This window comes from Muntiacus reevesi, chromosome 3, assembly GCF_963930625.1.
Source record: "Muntiacus reevesi chromosome 3, mMunRee1.1, whole genome shotgun sequence".
NCBI classification, from domain to species: domain Eukaryota; kingdom Metazoa; phylum Chordata; class Mammalia; order Artiodactyla; family Cervidae; genus Muntiacus; species Muntiacus reevesi.
The window spans coordinates 88,667,804-88,686,416 of record NC_089251.1 but is presented as its reverse complement, the minus strand read 5'-3'; the positions used below and the strand labels follow the sequence as shown (position 1 = coordinate 88,686,416).

Here is an 18,613-nt window from a genome sequence, read left to right as displayed (position 1 = left end):
AACCATACCAAAAGGACCACAAATTGGAGAGAACTCCAGTCAAAAGTCAACCTCCTTTACACACAAGACTTTATTCTGTATTATAACCTAACTCCTACTGAGAGGAGACTGTAGGTGTCTCCCTTTCTAATTCCCTTTCCATCCTTGTATAACTTTTTGCCTCACACTAAGAACACAAACTATTTAGCTTAGCTCAAGGTCAGAAAATAAACTGGTAGTAAGGCCAAAAGTAAAATATCTCATTCCTGTCCCTTGCTCTATACCAAGCTAATTACCATAGGAGAGACACAAATTACAAGGTAGACAAACTCTCATGGAATGACGGACAGATGGGTCCATATTAGTGGACTGTTTCTTACCTCTTTGGATTTTGAACTTCTACCAGTGGTGTTTTTAGGATTCTTAGTGTTTTGCCCTGTCAGAGTCTGAAATATTAAATAAGAAACACAGAAAAACAAAATTTACAACTAGATTATTAATGTCCTTTAAAACCAAAAAAGAATGAAGAAAGCAAATATTACCCAAACACATTTAATTATACAAATATTTAATAGCTATTTCAAGTGAAGTCAACAATCATTTTAACAGTACAGGCATCATCTCCATAAACTGTAGTTAAAATCAGTTTTACTGATCTTTTCTTCAATAGCTACAATGTCTATCAGTAAGTTGATAAACGAAGCTTCAATTTAAAAGAAAAAACAGTTTCCCATTTCAGAAGCAGGATGTTAAATCACTGCAGGAGATTCACTGAAGAATTTTTTTTTAATTCAAAGTTTTATTACTGACCATATTTTATCCAAATAATGCTTTTCACATGTTAATTACAAATTTGAGCTTATTATTCTAACTGTCTACTGGCTTAAATCAATGGAGTCATTTAAGAAAGGGAAAAGGGAGTTTGGGGGCAAAAGGAGTGAGGAGATGAACGTATAAAACGGAATTACATCTCCTACTCCTTAGCTACAATAGAGAGACTTATCACTTCAAAGACACTTAGCCATTCTTCCTACCCTCCTCACCTTATTGTTGCTGTCATCCCGTTTCATGACTGAAGGTTTAGCCTCTGTTTCCTGAGGCTGTTTTGTAACATCCCTGTAATCCAGTTTAGAATCTTTGCCTTGCAGGGCCGAGATCCTTCCACTGCTTCCTCTGGTAACACCGCTCTGAATGGGTTTTAATTTACTGCTGTTTTCAGCCAAGCCTGACCTGGCACTTGTAGCTTTAAGCAGACCTGATTCCTTGGCTGAAAGCCTCTTTTCAGCATTTATTTGATCTCTGAGTACGGATTTCAGAAAACTTTTCTGGTTTTCAGATTTTGAAGCTGTAGCTTTTGCCTTTGTAGAAGAGAACACATCAGCCTTGATGCCTGATTTACTGCTAGATGCATTTGATGCAACCAGCATACTAATTTTACTAGTTTCATCAGGCTTATTGACCTGAACCACTGTTTTATTTGGACATGCCTTGGTCACTGAGTTTTCTGCAGGTTTTTCTTTCATTGCAGCTACAACCTTATCCAGCTTCTCTGTAACCATCCTATCATTCTTCTCAGCCTTCTCTCTTCCTATTTTCAGATCCATTCTGGTTTCCCTAGTATTTAATTCATTCTCCTCCTTCTCATCCATGTTAGTTTTTTCAGAAATTCCCTTTGTGCTCACTGCTTGCTCATCCCCAGTAGAAATTCCAGGTACTAAGGCCACAACACAAGTAGATGGTACTATTTCTGAAACAGTTTCTTGTTTGTCTACTTCAGCTACAGCTTCTATCACAGACTGTGTAATCCCAGAAAAGAAATCTGCTTCAGATGGAGAGTCTTCTAGAATTCCTTTGATGTTCTTTTCTTCTATAAATGTATTATCACATGTTGATAACTCTGTTTCCCGGTTAATAATTTCTGTCTCTTCCTTCTCAAAGTCACTGGTATATACCTGCTGATTTAAAACAGAGTCCCCTACATTTTCAGTGAATAAGTCAATACTGGCTGACGTGGACGCTACAAGAGGAATTTCCACTTTGACCTCCTCTCCTTGAGTTTCAACTTCAAATGTTTCAAGAGCAAAATCAGAGACACATAGTGTTTTTTCTGGTTCTTCCTCAAAAGGCTCTTTCTGCTGTATAAAAGTTCCTGTTTGAATGTTGGGAAGAGATTCTTCTTCAACCTCACTAGGTTTAATAGAGGGACTATCAGCTGCTGTTTGCACCTCACTTTCATCAACTGGACTGTTTTTCAAGTCAGGGCTAAAAGTATTTAAAAACAAAAAGAATACAAACAAAAACACAAAAATCAAATTATGATGAGAATTCAACCATCATAAATAACCCTGCCAATGCTAACTGTTAAAACTTCCTAATGCAATAGCAATAATCACTGGGAAATCCAGTCAATCAACATTAAAATGGTTAAGAAGTTTTGATGTAAATTTATAGATAACATAAAATTTTAAAAAGAGCCTCCACTGCACTAATGATTTCTTTTTAGCTCAATGAAATAATGGCAATATTATGACTACTGATATGAACTTTTTACCCACATAAGTTATAACCAGTTTTTCCCCTTCTGTGTCATTTCCCCCCCTGATATTAGAAGGCTGAATGTGAATTCAAGACATTGCAAATTATTATTAGATCCTATCTTCCCAACAGTAAAATAAATTCATGGTTCATAAAACTAATGACTCATGCTTTAAAATTTACAATTTTCTAAGTAAGCCTTACCAAAAAGGAACATAAAGAGAAAGTGCAAGTTCACACTCTTAATATGTCACCTCTTTCTTTAGGATGTGAAACAGATTTGTTTTAATCTCCCAAGAACTATATTTATTAGTAATACTTACAAGAAAACTTTCTTGGGAAATATCTTTTAAATACTCTTGTCAGAAATGAAGTTTGTGGCAAAGCTGATAGAATCACCTTTACATAAACAGGTAGTCTTATTATAAAGTATGTAGGTGCCTTTGCTATATCACAAGAAGAAAGATGTTAAATCTTTCCAGTTATAGAGAATAATTAAAGATACACTACTCTTCAGTTACCGCAAGATGATGTATTACCTGTGTCCTGAGACATTAATAATATTTTAAAAGTTTGGAAAAACTGCTATCATATTAGGGTCTAATCATATGAGCCAATAAACAATTCCTTCCTCCCTCAAAGATGGTGAACTTAAAATTCCAAAGGAGAAAACTTTCCTAAGAGATCAGAGAAACACCTCTTGAATACGAAAGCTGTTAAGGCAAAGAGTTTCAAGAATTTATTTAAGTTAAAAAGTCAGTAACCACAGACTTTAATCAAATAATATTCTATTCATCTGTATAAGCTACCCTTTGTATGCTGAAAAGATTTAAAGACTTTTATTTGAAATAATTCGCATCCCTTATACTAAAATATAAAATGGCTGATTTCTGATGTCTCAAATTCTTAACACAAGTGAAGAAAAAACTTGTTGCCAAGCACAAATATGATAAAGAAAAAGCTGTGAAGTCTTTAATATTCAATTAAAGCAGTCATATAAATATTACTTCTCAAAAGGTGAGTTTTCATTTTTAAATTATAAATTTATAACTTCATTTATAAGTTTCATTTTTAAGAGACTGATTTCCAATAATGATTTAACTCAAATTCCTGCCTCATTATAGAACTGCGCATTAACCCTAAAGGCTTACAAGTTAGAGCTACATGAAACTACCCATTTATCGGGCTTTAGAAAGAGAAAAACGGTGATTTTGATTCCTGACTCTAGGATATAACAAGTCCTTCCTGTTTACCATATTTACATTTTGTCAGTAAATTTAAAAAGCTATTATCTTTTTTAACATAATGAATCACTATGCAAGTCCACACTTCGGACAGACAGCATGAGTCTACTTGGGAAAATAGCTTAACTCTATATTTGTTCTTGTGTGTCAGTCTTTTAAAATTATACTGCTTTCTTCACAGGATTCAAATAGTATCTAGTTTTCTGGCTAATATGGAAAAAGCTCCAGTGTTCACCAACTTAACTTGGAGAGTAAGTTTGAGAAGTCAAATAAGTGAAATTATTAACACCAGAGTCAAAAAATCAGTCTCTTAAAAGATCAAAGAAAACAACATCATATTCTGGAAACTAGACCAAAAAAGGACTTCAGGAAGGCAGGATTCAGTACAGAGGTATCTAATTTCCCATCCCCGTCCTATCCCCATCCCACCCTAACAGCAGGGTTTCAAAACGTTCAGAGAAGATATATAATAAAAGCTGGCCATGAGATCAAAGATTAACACCATACAAACATTTTCCATGTTTGCACAATAAAGGACAGAAACTGTAAGGACCTAACAGAAGCAGAAGAGATTAAGAAGTGGCAAAAATACACAGAAGAACTGTAAAAAAAAAAGTCTTAATGATACAGATAACCATGATGGTATGGTCACTCATCTAGAGCCAGACATCCTGGGGTGTGAAAGTAAAGTGGGCCTTAGGAAGCATCACTACGAACAAAGCTAGGGTAGGTGATGGAATTTCAGTTGATCTATTTCAAATCCTAAAACATGGTGCTGATAAAGTGCTGCACTCAATATGCCAGCACATTTGGAAAACTCAGCAGTGGCCACAGAACTGGAAAAGGTCAGTTTTCATTCCAATCCCAAAGAAAGGCAATGCCAAAGAATGTTCAAACTACCGCACAATTGCACTCATCTCACATGCTAGCAAAGTAATGCCCCAAATTCTCCAAGCAAGTTTTCAACAATACATGAACCAAGGACTTCCAGATGTTCAAGCTAGATTTAGAAAAGGCAGAGGAACCAGAGATCAAATTGCCACCATCCGTTAGATCATCAAAAAAGCAAGAGTTCCAGAAAAACATCTACTTCATCCACTTTACCTGCCTTGTGAGAAACTCGTATGCAGGTCAAGAAGTAACAGAACCAGAAATAGAACAGACTGGTTCAAAACTGGGAAAGGAGTAAGTCAAGGCTATATATTATTACCCTGTCTCTTTAACTTATATGTAAAGTACGTCAACGAAATGCCGGGCTTGATCAATCACAAGCTTGAACCAAGACTGCCAGGAGAAGTAGAACCACCTCAGATATGCAGATAATACCACTCTAATGGCACAAAGTGAAGAGGAACTAAAGAGTTTCTTGGTAAGGGTGAAAGAGTGAAAAAGATGCCTTGAAACTCAACATTCAAAAAATGAAGACCATGGCATTGGGTTCCATTACTTCACGGCAAATAGATGGGGGAAAATGTAGAAACAAGGGACAGATTTTATTTTCCTGGGCTCCAAAATCACTGTGGATGGTGACTGCATCCATGTAATTAAATGGATTGTTTGCTCCTTGGAAGAAAAGCTATGACAAACCTAGACAGCATATTAAAAAGTAGAGACATCAGTTTGCTGACAAAGGTCCATATAGACAAAGCAAAGGTTTTTCCAGTAGCCATGTATGATGTGAGAGTTTGACCATAAAGAAGGCTGAGTGCTGAAGAACTGATGCTTTCAAACTGTGGTGCTGGAGAAGACTTTTGAGAGTCCCTTGGACAGCAAGGAGATCAAATCAGTCAATCCTAAAGGCAACCAATCCTGAATATTCATTGGAAGGACTGACGCTGAAATCTCTAATACTTTAGCCACCTGAGCTGGCTCATTGGAAAAGACCCTGATGCTGGGAAAGATTGAGGGCAGGAGAAGGGGTTGATAGCAGATGAGATGGTTGGACAGCATCACTGATTCAATGAACATGAGTTTGAGCAAACTCCAGGAGAAACAGTAGAGGACAGGGAAGCCTGGCATGCTGCAGTCCATTGGGTTGCAAAGTCAGACACGACTTAGCGACTGAACACAACACACTTCCAAGAAACTTTAGAATGAGACGTAACACTGAATATTAGTTACAGCCACTGAGTTTTTCCCAACATTATTAATGAACTTGCAAACACTTCATTTTGCACCCTTATTTGCAGTTTTAATCACATGATAGATAATGCTGACATGGAGGGCAGTTAGAGCAGGTAAAATGCAGAATTTTATTAAGTTATTAATATATCCATGTGAGATTTCTTTTAAAAAGGAAACACTTTACAGTAACTATAATCAAGAGGATCATATTAATGAATTTAACAAAAATAATATAATAAGCATCAGTATTTTCTCAGGATCACCCCAATAAAGAAATGTGAATAAAAAAGAGAGAGAAAAAAGAAACGTGAAGCATTCAGCAATATCCCACATCTCTTTTCTCTAATGTCATACATATATCAGAAAAAAATGACTGCAAAATGGAAATTTAAAAATTATTAGTGCTAGAACTTTAAAAATTATTTTCATAAGCTCAGACAACTATCTGTAAATTAAGACACACCTGATTTTAAAAGTCAAAACAATGAAAGAGAAAATGACCAAAACACAAACAATAACTATTCTTTCACACATGAAAGAAACTATCAGGTGAAATATATAAAGTGGATTTTTGGAAGAGCCAACTTACTTACCAGCCAGTTACTGTGCCCAAACTGCAGGTCTATCTATATTATCACATGTGGCACTGTTTATTTATTTTATAGCAAACACTGCTATTGGTTTCCAGATCTTAGGCATGTAAATGTAACTGGTACGATGATGTGCAACTTAAAAAAGTCTGTGTGAACACATATAGCCAATCTATTGCTTATAAATATACTTGTAATCTGCAGTGATTTTGGAGCCCAAAAAGCTTTAAGATGTCACTTTTAAAGTCACTGCAGATGGTGACTGCAGCCATGAAATTAAAAGACGCTTACTCCTTGGAAGGAAAGTGATGACCAATCTAGATGGCATATTAAAAAGCAGAGACATTACTTTGCCAACAAAGGTCCGTCTGGTCAAGGCTATGGTTTTTCCAGTGGTCATGTATGGATATGAGAGTTGGACTATAAAGAAAACTGAGCACCGAAAAATTGATGCTTTTGAACTGTGGTGTTGGAGAAGACTCTTCAGAGTCCCTTGGACTGCAAGGAGATCCAACCAGTCCATCTTAAAGGAGATCAGTCCTGGGTGTCCACTGAAAGGACTGATGCTGAAGCTGAAACTCCAGTACTTTGGCCACCTCATGAGAAGAGTTGACTCATTTGGAAAGGCCCCGATGCTGGGAGGGATTGGGGGCAGGAGGAGAAGGGGACGACAGAGGATGAGATGGTTGGATGGCATCACCAACTCGATGGACGTGGGTTTGAGTAAACTCCAGGAATTGGTGATGGATAGGGAGGCCTGGCGTGCTGCGATTCATGGGGTCGCAAAGAGTCGGACATGACTGAGCGACTGAACTGAACTGAACTGATACCTGTAATCAGCTTTATTATTTAAAAGTCTCATTTTATAAAAATTGAGACAAAAACTTGTAAGACGTTCTGTTTTTCAGGCATCTTATAATGAGGCAGTGTATCAAATAAGATAAACTTCCCGTATTTAAACACTCAAACTCCTTCAAATTGATAAGCTCTTACCTACAACTGACTGGGAGATAAGGGTAAACTCCTTACTATAAAAGGGAAAAGAATTCTCAATGAGTGATTCCCAGTGATGACCAGTAAAATGGGGGTTTATTCATTGGTGGGACAAAGGTGGTAATGAGTATGATATTTATCAGGATGAGAAAGTCACTAAGCAGAGGATATACCATATGCAGTCCAAAAAAGCGGTGAGTTACTAGTTTGTATAGACTCTGAAGAACAAACTTTCAACCTCTGAAAATATAAAGCAGTGTACATATTATTTTGTTTTATACCAAAATACACACTAAATAGTATCTTCTTCATTTTAAAAACTCAATGAACTTTCAAAGGGTTCTACAAAAAAAATTGAAAATTTACTACTGTGCCTAACTATTTTGGAATAGAAAAGTCTAGCAAATAATGATAACATAGTTGAACTGTTCAAGTCTTAGTAAAACATTTTATAAAAAAGTCAAATTTATATATTTAATACAAACTGTGTATATACATTCTCTTTTCCTTAAAAAAAAAGAAAAGAAAAGAAAAGAAAAGAAAAAGAATTCAGTAAATATCTGAAAGAGACCAAAAAGAACAGTAACAAAAAGCCCCAAAGTCAAACATAGGCCCCTAAAACCTCCAAACAAAACAAGAAACACCCTGACAACACTCATATACACACAAAATTATCATGAAGATAAACTTTTTGTTGTAAGTAAACAATTATCATAAAATATAGAAATAAAATTCAGTAATTAACTTTTAAAAAAATGTTAGCAAACTTAAAGAAACCTACCTTTCCTTTCCTAGTTCTGGGTCTTTCTCAGTTTTCACCTGTAATATAATTCCATATTTTATTAGCGTCTATTCTACTGGATTTAAAATATTCAACTCATCGATACAGTGTTTTCAGTTCTTAAAAATCTAAGCTAAAAAAGACAAAACCATACCTTAAAAATAAATCAAAACAGGTAGTTCTCAGTGTCCATATAATTATCATGTTCTAGAACTTTCCCCCCCATTTTTAAAGAGTTCTAAATAAGGTTAAACAAAATAAATGATACACAGAAATTAATGAAAAAAGTAAGTCTCCATAATGCTGATAATAGGGAAAATTTTAACTTTAAAAGCCTGGCAATGCCACTTCTGCTAAGAATAAAAACCTGAAACATCAACATCTTTTTGTGTGAAATTATAATTTTAAAAGACTTCTATTAATATTTATAAGGGAGACTAGTTGACTTAAAAAGCTTTCTACACTAAACATACAGAAATGCTGGACAAATTTTAACAATAATCCTTTTAAATATATATCTGAACCACCAAGAAAGCAATGTCCTGGAGCCCAAAATCAAAGAAGCAGGAATTAAAATTCAGTGCTTATGTACCAAGCATTGACCCAGGCACTTAGGAGACATCACTGAACAAAACAGCAAAAATATCCACATTTCAGAACTTTTACATACTAGCTGAAGGCTTTTTCTGTGGGAATCATGTGTGCTGAATTGAGAATTATCTTTCTTTAGATCTTATCAGATTAAAAGTCAAGAACTATACTATATAGAAATTGAATAATATTTCTAGAGAGGTTCCTGGTGTGAGAGTTGACATCCCAGAGTAAAGGCCTTCTTTACTAGGATACCTGGTAGGGTATTGCGTCTATTTTGTAATGATATATAAAGAAAACTAAAGATGGCAGTATAAACCCTATCCACAGTGCTTACAAACAGTTTTCTCTTGTTAAGAGAAAGCTTGTTAGAAAACAAACCAACCTATATGATAGTGAAGGAAATCTATACCAGATACCTGTATTAGCTAACTTGATTTTTTATTTATAAATTAGTAAGAGAGAAAACAAATGCACGAGAGAGAACAAATTAAGCACACAAAACTGACTGAAGATACTTCAGAGAACTCCTTTAAAAACAACTCTAAAGAATACTCTCTAAAGAACTGTCCTTAAAATTTTTTAAATTCAATAGGATATAGCATCCACAGTATCAGTACAAGTGCTACTTTCAGAAAGACAGAACACTAAACTTTGAATATTCAAAGACGTAAGAGAAAAATTTTCCTCAGGTGAAGGAACATACCAATTTTTACATCTGCAGAATGTAGGAAATAAAATCCAAATCAAGTTAATGCCTTGTTCACTGTACTTAATCATATTGATCCTCCCAAATCACCAAACTATCCTTAAGGCCCTAGAGCTTATTTTCTCTAAAGACCTCTTCTCCTTGCTATGTTAGTAGAACTTGCTCTCTTCTTTCTTTTAGGTCTCTCAAATAGTTATTTCTCAGAGGGGCCTGACCAGTCTAAAATACACATATCCCCCTGGCATACCCGGTCATTCAGCACTCTGTATCCTTTTATCTTGATTTGTCTCCACAGTACTTCACAGCACTTTTTAACCACCTGACACACACACAATATATTACAGCTAACCTATTTTATAATAGATAAGGCGTATATGTGTGTGTGTGAATTATCTACAGTCTGTCTTCTCCACTAAAAAAACAAACAACAAAAGAACAATATGGGCAAAGAATTCTTCACCTAGACACATTATCAATGAAATAAGTGAGAGAAAAATAAAGTCATTTCCAAATATGCAAGGATTCAAAAGGTCTACTGGCCTCACATACATTCTGGGAAAATTAGCTGACAATGTATTCTAGCAAACAGAAAGTAATCCAAGAGAGTAGGAGATACAGAGTCCAAGAAACAACAAATGTAACTCAGAAGACCAATAAAAAGAAAAGCGAAGGTATACAGGTGCTTTACAAAGCAAATGACCATAAATTCAGAACAGAGTATAAGAAAAACAGCTCTGAGAGCAGATTCAACAAATGGTAACTAAGTTACATGAACCGAGTAACACGAGACAGTGTTTTTACTATGGTGCAAGCCAAGAAACTGTAAAATCTCATTTTTTATACAAGAAGAGAGTTTGCAAATAATTTAAACAAAAGAAAAAAAAACAAACTTCTATAAGGAGGAAGTAAAAATGGACTCAGTGTAGATTCTGCATTCTGGAGATAATCATGCTATGGATATTGAATAGCTCTGCATATATGACCATATATGCTACATTTCCTAAGATTACCTCAATTTATTCTCATTTAGACAAATTCACACTGTTCCATAAACTATAAGAACTGGAACAGTGATTGCAAAATAAAATTTTAAAGCAAACTATCTAAACTTATAACCAGTTTGACTACTGTCCAAGAATAATTCTCAAAATTACTTTCAGATTACATCCTCTAGCTTTGGGAGAATAAATAACCTTTATGTCTTCTTCATTTTCTAAAAGCACAAACAAAAATTGATACAAAATAATCTTACCTCTGATGAGTCCATCTTTGGAGATAATGTGCAGCTCAATACATGGTCACCTATGTTCTGTGGGTTTTGTTTCAGAAAGCTGTACATTGACTGAGCAGATTCAGGGCTATCTAACTGAAGAATTGCCTTTGGAGAAGACAAAAAAAATTAAGTTTCTTAAAAAATTAAAAGTAGAATTACCATAAGATCTAGCAATTTCATTTTTTAACATATACCTAAAAGAACTGAAAGCCAGAACTGGAACAAGTATTCGTACATGCATGTTCATACAGTATTATTCACACAGTCAAAAGGCAAAAGCAACCCCACGTGTCAATCAACAGATGAGTAGACAGATAAAATGTGGCTCGTGCATATAATGGGATATTTTGTCAGCCTCAGCCTCAAAAAGGAAGGAAATTCTGACACAGGCTACAACACATGCTGAAGACATTATGCTAAGTGAAATAAACCAGACACAGAAGGACAAATATTATACAATTTCACTTATATGAGGTACCTAAAATATCAACAGTCAAATTCAGAGCGACACAAATGTGAACGGTAGAGTGGTGGTTGCCAGGAGCTAGGAAAAGGGGGGATGGGGAGTTCCTATTTAATGGGCAGGAAGTTTCAGTTTATAAGAGGCTCTGGAGATGGAGAGTGGTGATGGCTGAACAATAATGTAAATATGGTTAACACTACTCAACTTTGACAAACATGATTAAAGAAATTTCTTAAATATGTCAAGGAAATTAGTATCTACTACTTGGTAGATCAGGTATATTTTATGGAGCAAATACTGTTAAGTTTGCTATAAAATCCTTTCAAACTTTCTAGGTAATATACGGTTGTGTCCGTGTGTGCTCAGTCATGTCCGACTCTGCTACCCCATGGGCTGTAGCCTGCCAGGCTCCTCTGTCCATGAGATTTCTCAGGCAAGAATACTGGAGTGGGTTGTCATTTCCTCCTCCAGGGGCTCTTCCCAACTCAGAAACTGAACCCATGTCTCCTACATTAGCAAGCGGATTCTACCACTAAGCCACCTGGGAAGCCCCAAGACATAGTTAACCAAACCCTAATTTTCATGGGCACATGGTCTGAATTAAGACAGAGGGTACAGCAAATGTAAAAAGGATTTATCCTTTTGGGTTTAGCCAAATTATGAAAATAAGGTATGATTATTTCTACTTCTTTACATATAACTTAACAGAATTATCTCTGTGTATTTTAACACTGGAAAGGACTTTAGAAAATACCTGGTTGACCCACTTTCATTTTACAAATAAGAACTAAAAGTGTAAACAACTTAGCTAAGGTCACAAAGGTATTTAAGGTTAGATGAACTCAAGTCTAAACTTCCCCATAAGATAATGGTCTTTGTACACATTACCTTTCTACCCTGTGCAAGTTTCTATTTCCCCTTAAAACTAAGAGTTCTTCCTTCTTATTACAGCCCAGGAGAAAATAAGATGGTATATTATAATTCTGCTCAGAAGCTGAGTAATGTTTACAGGTGTTTCAGTTCAGAAGTTGAATTAAAAGTTGCAGACCATACTGAATATATAGTTCAGTTATATTTTCTCTACAAGATAAACAGCTAAAAGAGAAGGGCCCTTGTTACCTTGTTTTTATTGCTCATGTATACATGGTGATCCACCTTCCCAAACTGAAGTCCCACACAAAGCACACACTGAAGCCCATCTTCCGGTAAGTTATCAAGATGTACAAATCGATCGTAAATTTTATCTACATTTACCTGTAGTTTTTTTTTTAAGAGACAGCACAGAAAAAAAAAACACACACACACATAGCTGAAGTGTCAAACTGCAAAACACAGATTAACAATAATTTAATTTTTCAGAGGTCAGGTGACATCCTCTCCCACGAGTAAGAAAATGACTATATAGGTAAAGATAATGTGGTATTAATTTTATATCTGAATGATCAGTGAAACAATATGCTTTAAATGGAAGTATAATCTTTTTTCTATCAACATAACATGTACCCAAAATACCTAATATACCCAATATTTATCCAAGTCAGTTAATATGGCTCCAGAATCTAAAAAATATTTCACATAAGGGACTCCTTTATCCTCTCTTATTTTTTTACCAAGAGAAGACTCATATGACATCTCCATCACTTCAATATTTTAAAACTAGTGCCAAGATTTTCTTTAATTCTTAACAGGTGAAAACAATAAAACAAACAATGCTTTTTATCAATTCAACAAGCGTACAAAAGCATTTAACTGCAAAATTTACCTCTGGGTCATTTTCTCTAATCAAGGTTGTAAATATAGCTTCCTAGAAAGGCAAAATAAAGAAGATTAAAGGTGCACACTCTTATTTATATATTTAATTAGTCAAGATTTATAATAAAATATGAACAAGCATTAAGAACTACCTCATAAAATGAGAGTCAAGCAAAATTTTTGTTCCTTCCAAAAATCTTTCCCTCTTTCTACACAAGTTATTTAAGTCACACCCAACCATAGACTTTATAATTCTTCTTAGTCTTCTAAGAACATTAAAGACTAGTAAGGGGGTACCATTTAGGGAAAGACACTCAAATTCACATACAAGGAATAAGAGATCTAATTTAGCAGACAGTAAGAGAACTCAAATTACAAAGCAAACTCGAGGATGAGAACAGGGATATAAGCTAGTGAAAAAACCACCACAAGGTTATTAAGTGCACAGCAATTTGATGTTACTGAATTATATAAACAGGCCAAGAGTGGCACCACACAAAGACATCAAAGCTGGAAGAAGCTAGATAAAAGGCTTAAATGCACAGAGAACAAACTTTACCTTATGAGACAAGAATTCTTAACATTTTTTTTCTCTTCAATGCTGACATATATAAAACTACCCCAGCTAATATATCACATTAGAATGATTCTCTATGGAAAGCTTTTTCAAAAGACATGCATTCCACCCTTCTCTAGAGATTCCTAGTATCTCTGCTTCATGCCTCTTAGCAGGAAATGTTTGTAGGCCACACAAAAACAATGAAGGATTTCTAAATCAGTTAAATTCGAATAGATTTGAATTTTATGCCAGTGTCATGACTTTGTGAAAAAGGTTTTGAGGGAGACAAAACTGAAGGCAGAGCATATAACAACTATTTTTAGTATGAGTTTTAAAGAGGTGAGGCAAAGGTGAATGGGATGAAGAGAGAACAAATTCCAGAAATTTCAGGAGTTAAAACAGATCAGACCTAGCACCAGCTGGTTATGAGAAATGAAAGGAAATAATCCCTTCCACCATACATGAAGGATTGGATTCCCTCAGTATGGAAGTAACTCTCAAACAATGAGATGGGAGACTACGGAGAAACAGGAAGATGCTTTCTTAGTGTTTGAGAAAAAAACACATGAGCCAAAGGAGAAAACTAGAAAACAAAACAGACTATAATAAATTTGATTAAAAATTTTAATAATATTCTGGTAAATATGATGGTAAATCTATTATTTACCTCGTCTTTTAAATTCATGTTTTCAGGAGCCATACTTATTGAGAGTTGATTTCCATCCATTGATATTGGGAAGCAGGTATAAAATTTTACCATAGAATCTGCAGATTTTCTATTTATTTCTATAAATGCCTTTTAAAATAGAAATTACAAGAACAAAAAGTCTTATTAAGTTACTTCTTAAAAAAATTAATACTTAAAAGTCAAATGAATTTCATAACTTCGCAAATATTTTTAAAATAAAAAATGCATTCCTTAGAAAGGTAAGGCCTATACACTAAGAACATTACAACTAAAACCAAGAAATAATGACTGAATTCATAAGGCAATACTAAAGAGGAATAACAAGGGACACTGTAGTAAATGACACTAAGGAAATCTTATTTATCTTATTCATCACTATATCCTTACTACCGAGAGCAGTATCTAGCATGTAGCAGACAACAAACGAACATGTACTGAGTAAAGAAACCCAATGATTGACAAAATATGAGAAATATGAGGAATGAACGAACCAAAGAAATGTGTGATGGTTATCAAGTTATGTCCTGTTATTTTCTTAAGTATAAAATTGGAGCACCATACAATTTGGTTTTAATTTTCATACCTGGGTTAAGTAAAAAGATTGAATCTTGTTCCATACATTTGATAGTTAATGAGGTGAAAACAGTCCATATTTTTATTTATAGTTGTAGCTTTCTAAAATGAATTATCTCTTTATGTCATTAGCATATTTATCAAACTTTTAGTATATTATAGCATGTTTATACAAATCCTTTGTTTCCCATTTACACAAATATTTTAAATCTTTTATTTCAATTTTGCTTTATGTTAATTTTAATTTCAAAATGTTTAAAATGTTTATATGAGTGAATCTGATATTTTTCCACATAACATCTAGAAAAATATTAAATCTTCAAAAACCTAATAGTCTATTCAACTCTAATCAAAAGTGGGCATAAATAATCTAGATTTGTATTTGGATTTTACATTTATGCACATTCACTTGGGTATATGATGCAAACTATGAATCTGAATTATTCATTCCCAGAGCTTCACAATTTCCCCCTATTTCAAGGTATTATCACATAAAATTCTTATATTAAAAAAAGTATTTTTTCAATTTTTATCCATCTCTAAACATTACAAATAATGTGCTTTCTAGAAAATAGCTTTAATGAAATATAGTTTACATATCATAAAGTTCACCTGTTAAAGTGTACAATTCAATGATTTTTAATGTAGAGCTGTGCAATCATTCAAGTAATCTACTTTTGATCACTGGAAGCACTGATACTGAAGCTGAAACGCCAATACTTCGGCCACCTCATGCAAAGAGTTGACTCATTGGAAAAGACCCTGATGCTGGGAGGGATTGGGGGCAGGAGGAGAAGGGGACGACAGAGGATGAGAGATGGTTGGATAGCATCACCCACTCAATGGACATGAGGTTGAGTAAACTCCGAGAGTTGGTGATGGACAGGGAAGCCTGGTGTGCTGGGATTCATGGGGTCGCAAAGAGTTGGACAAACTGAGAGACTGAACTGAACTGAACTGAAAACTAAATATAATTACTTACACTTATGATCCCTTCCTTCTTTGTTTTCTTGAGTACACTGGTTTGACTCTCAAAAATTTCTAATGATCACCAACTCCTTTCTATAAGAACACTACTCCCCACCACTCTGAGGGTGCTGGTTCCATTATTTAAACTTCTCTGAACCTTCATGTCCTATAAATATTTTCTACAAGTTGTTCATTATTAACACATTTTGTTTTAAAATTACAAAAGTAATAAACACTTGAAGACATACAGATAAAACTAGGCTGGTTCTATGTACTGATGACTCCATCAGTGTGAGTCTGAAAATGGTTATTTCCCATTTGAGTATAAACGGTAAAAAAAAAAAAAAGCAGAAATACTAGTAAAGACAGCTAAACAAAACTTTGTAAGTTGTTAAAAAACTATTATTATATAAGGTATTTTCTGTTAAATGTTCAAGCAAATTTTTAATGGGGAAATCCATCCTTCCCACCATAAAACTACACCTAATTATAGAATAAAACTTTAAAAATAAGTGATTAACTGTATTTTGTATTTTAAAAATGCCTTAGCTTGAGACAGCTTATTTTGAGGTGTTGCTCTTAAACCCTTTCTTCCAAGTTTTGTAAAGTTAATGTTTTTCAAAATGCGCTTGCAGACAACATGAATTCACAACTATTTTCAACTCTTACCTTTTTATGAGATGACAAAATCAAAATATCCTTTAAGCCACCAAATGGTTTTACAAGGTTGGAAACTTCTTCAACAGAATATCCTTTACTAGGCAAATCAGAAATAAGTACCAGACACATTTCTTCTGTTTCCTTCAAAACAAATTTAAGAACTGACATTAAAACTGTTACTTACTTAGTTATATTTATTTAAGTTTGACACTGCAGATCACTGTTAGTATTTAAATTGCATTTAATACTCTGATTAATTTAGAAAGTTGGTCTAAACCACAAATTAAAAACAATAAAAAATGCATTTTTCCACTCTTTAAGTACACAGAGTAATTCTGTCATCTAGTCAAGGTCTTTAGTTCTCTTCTGTAACCACTGCTTAAAAACAAGTTTGTTTGTTTTTTTTTAAAAACAAGTTTAAAAACGTAACACTGCCTGTCTTTGACTATAACTCTTTCCTTTCGTGTACTGTTCCCATTCCTGTGCCTTGTGATGCTAATATGTTTGATGCTCCAAATCAGCTCAGTTCAGTTCAGTCGCCCAGTCGGGTCCGACTCTGCAACCCCATGAATCGCAGCACGCCAAGCCTCCCTGTCCATCACCAACTCCCGGAGTTTACTCAAACGCATGTCCATCGAGTTGGTGATGCCATCCAGCCATCTCATCCTCTGTCGTCCCCTTATCCTCCTGCCCCCAATCCCTCCCAGCATCAGGGTCTTTTCCAATGAGTCAACTCTTCACATGAGGTGGCCTGAAGTACTGGAGTTTCAGTTTCAGTATCAGTCCTTCCAATGATCACCCAGGACTGATCTCCTTTAGGATGAACTGGGTGGATCTCCTTGCAGTCTAAGGGACTCTCAAAACTCTTCTCCAACACCACAGTTCAAAAGCATCAATTCTTCTGCACTTAGCTCTCTTTACAGTCCAAATCTCACATCCATACATGACTACTGGAAATCAGGGCATATCCTTTTATCATACTGAGTAAAATAATTCCTTGTAAGCAACATAAAAAAGCTTATCTAGTCTCTTAGTATCCTTACCCCATAACCCAATCCTCACTACAAAATACTTCCATTTCTGCCTTCTCTTCTCTTAGATCTATTTCATTCTTCAAGATGACTCCCCCCAAAATGCCAACTTTTCCTTTAGTGGATGTTGGGTGAAATCCACAAAAGTGCACTACACTAAATTTAGCAACTTGTAACTTTTCTTTCTGGAGGGTGAGAGGGTAGGAAATTATAATTTTCATAAGCTAGTTGAGAATGATTTTTAAATAGCATGCAAACTGTGTTCACAAGTGATTCCTTCTAGAATGCAATAAGTCAATCTAAATATTCTACTGCTGCTTTAAAATATTCTTCTCAAACCAAAATAGTAAGTTAACACATACTACTTAATTACTACTTGAAGAATAGGGCAACCGCTCTAATATGAACTTACCCTCAGCACCTGAAGGGTCTCAGGATCTTAACCACTAATTTCTAAATTAACGAAATTTTAACATATTCAAAATGACACATATAAGGCACAGGAAAACAATGTGAACTTAATGCCCTTGAAACAGAACTGCAAATGCCACTTGCTCCTCTAAACATACAAAAAATTAACTGGTATTCTAAGTATTAACATATCTCCCATTTGCCTCTATAAGAAAAAAAAAATAATTTCACAAAATCCTGTTGCTTTTCTACTCAAAAACCCAGCTGGCTTAACACTTTCTTCTCAGTGAAAAGAAATGCTCAGTAACATGTACAATTATTTATGATAATCTGCACCTCAATTTCTGTGACTTACTTTTGCAACTCAAGATTTTTAAACTCAAAACACACTTTCAGTTCAGTTCACTCACTCAGTTGAGTCCAACTCTTTGCGACCCCTTGAATCACAGCATGCCAGGCCTCCCTGTCCATCACCAACTCCCAGAGTTTATTCAAACTCACGCCCATCGAGTCGGTGATGTCATCCAGCCATCTTATCCTCTGTCGCCCCCTTCTCCTCCTGCCCCCAATCCCTCCCAGCATCGGGGTCTTTTCCAATGAGTCAACTCTTCGCATGAGGTGGCCAAAGTACTGGAGTTTCAGCTTTAGCATCAGTCCTTCCAATGAACACCCAGGACTGATCTCCTTT

General features: G+C 34.9%; 1 protein-coding gene across 5 annotated transcripts in view; it reads right to left on the bottom strand.

The window, feature by feature from the left end:
- The window catches only part of ZNF638 (zinc finger protein 638), an 83,466-nt gene that overhangs the window by 8,819 nt on the left and 56,034 nt on the right, over positions 1 to 18,613 (bottom strand). For all 5 annotated transcript variants that reach the window (XM_065929500.1, XM_065929503.1, XM_065929504.1 and 2 more), the window contains 8 exons: positions 16,493 to 16,624; positions 14,261 to 14,389; positions 13,045 to 13,086; positions 12,402 to 12,536; positions 10,799 to 10,924; positions 8,247 to 8,284; positions 1,023 to 2,241; positions 360 to 425 (listed from right to left, as the gene is read on the bottom strand). In XM_065929500.1, coding sequence (XP_065785572.1) covers positions 360 to 425; positions 1,023 to 2,241; positions 8,247 to 8,284; positions 10,799 to 10,924; positions 12,402 to 12,536; positions 13,045 to 13,086; positions 14,261 to 14,389; positions 16,493 to 16,624 — 1,887 coding nt within the window. The remainder of the gene's footprint in view (positions 1 to 359; positions 426 to 1,022; positions 2,242 to 8,246; positions 8,285 to 10,798; positions 10,925 to 12,401; positions 12,537 to 13,044; positions 13,087 to 14,260; positions 14,390 to 16,492; positions 16,625 to 18,613) is intronic.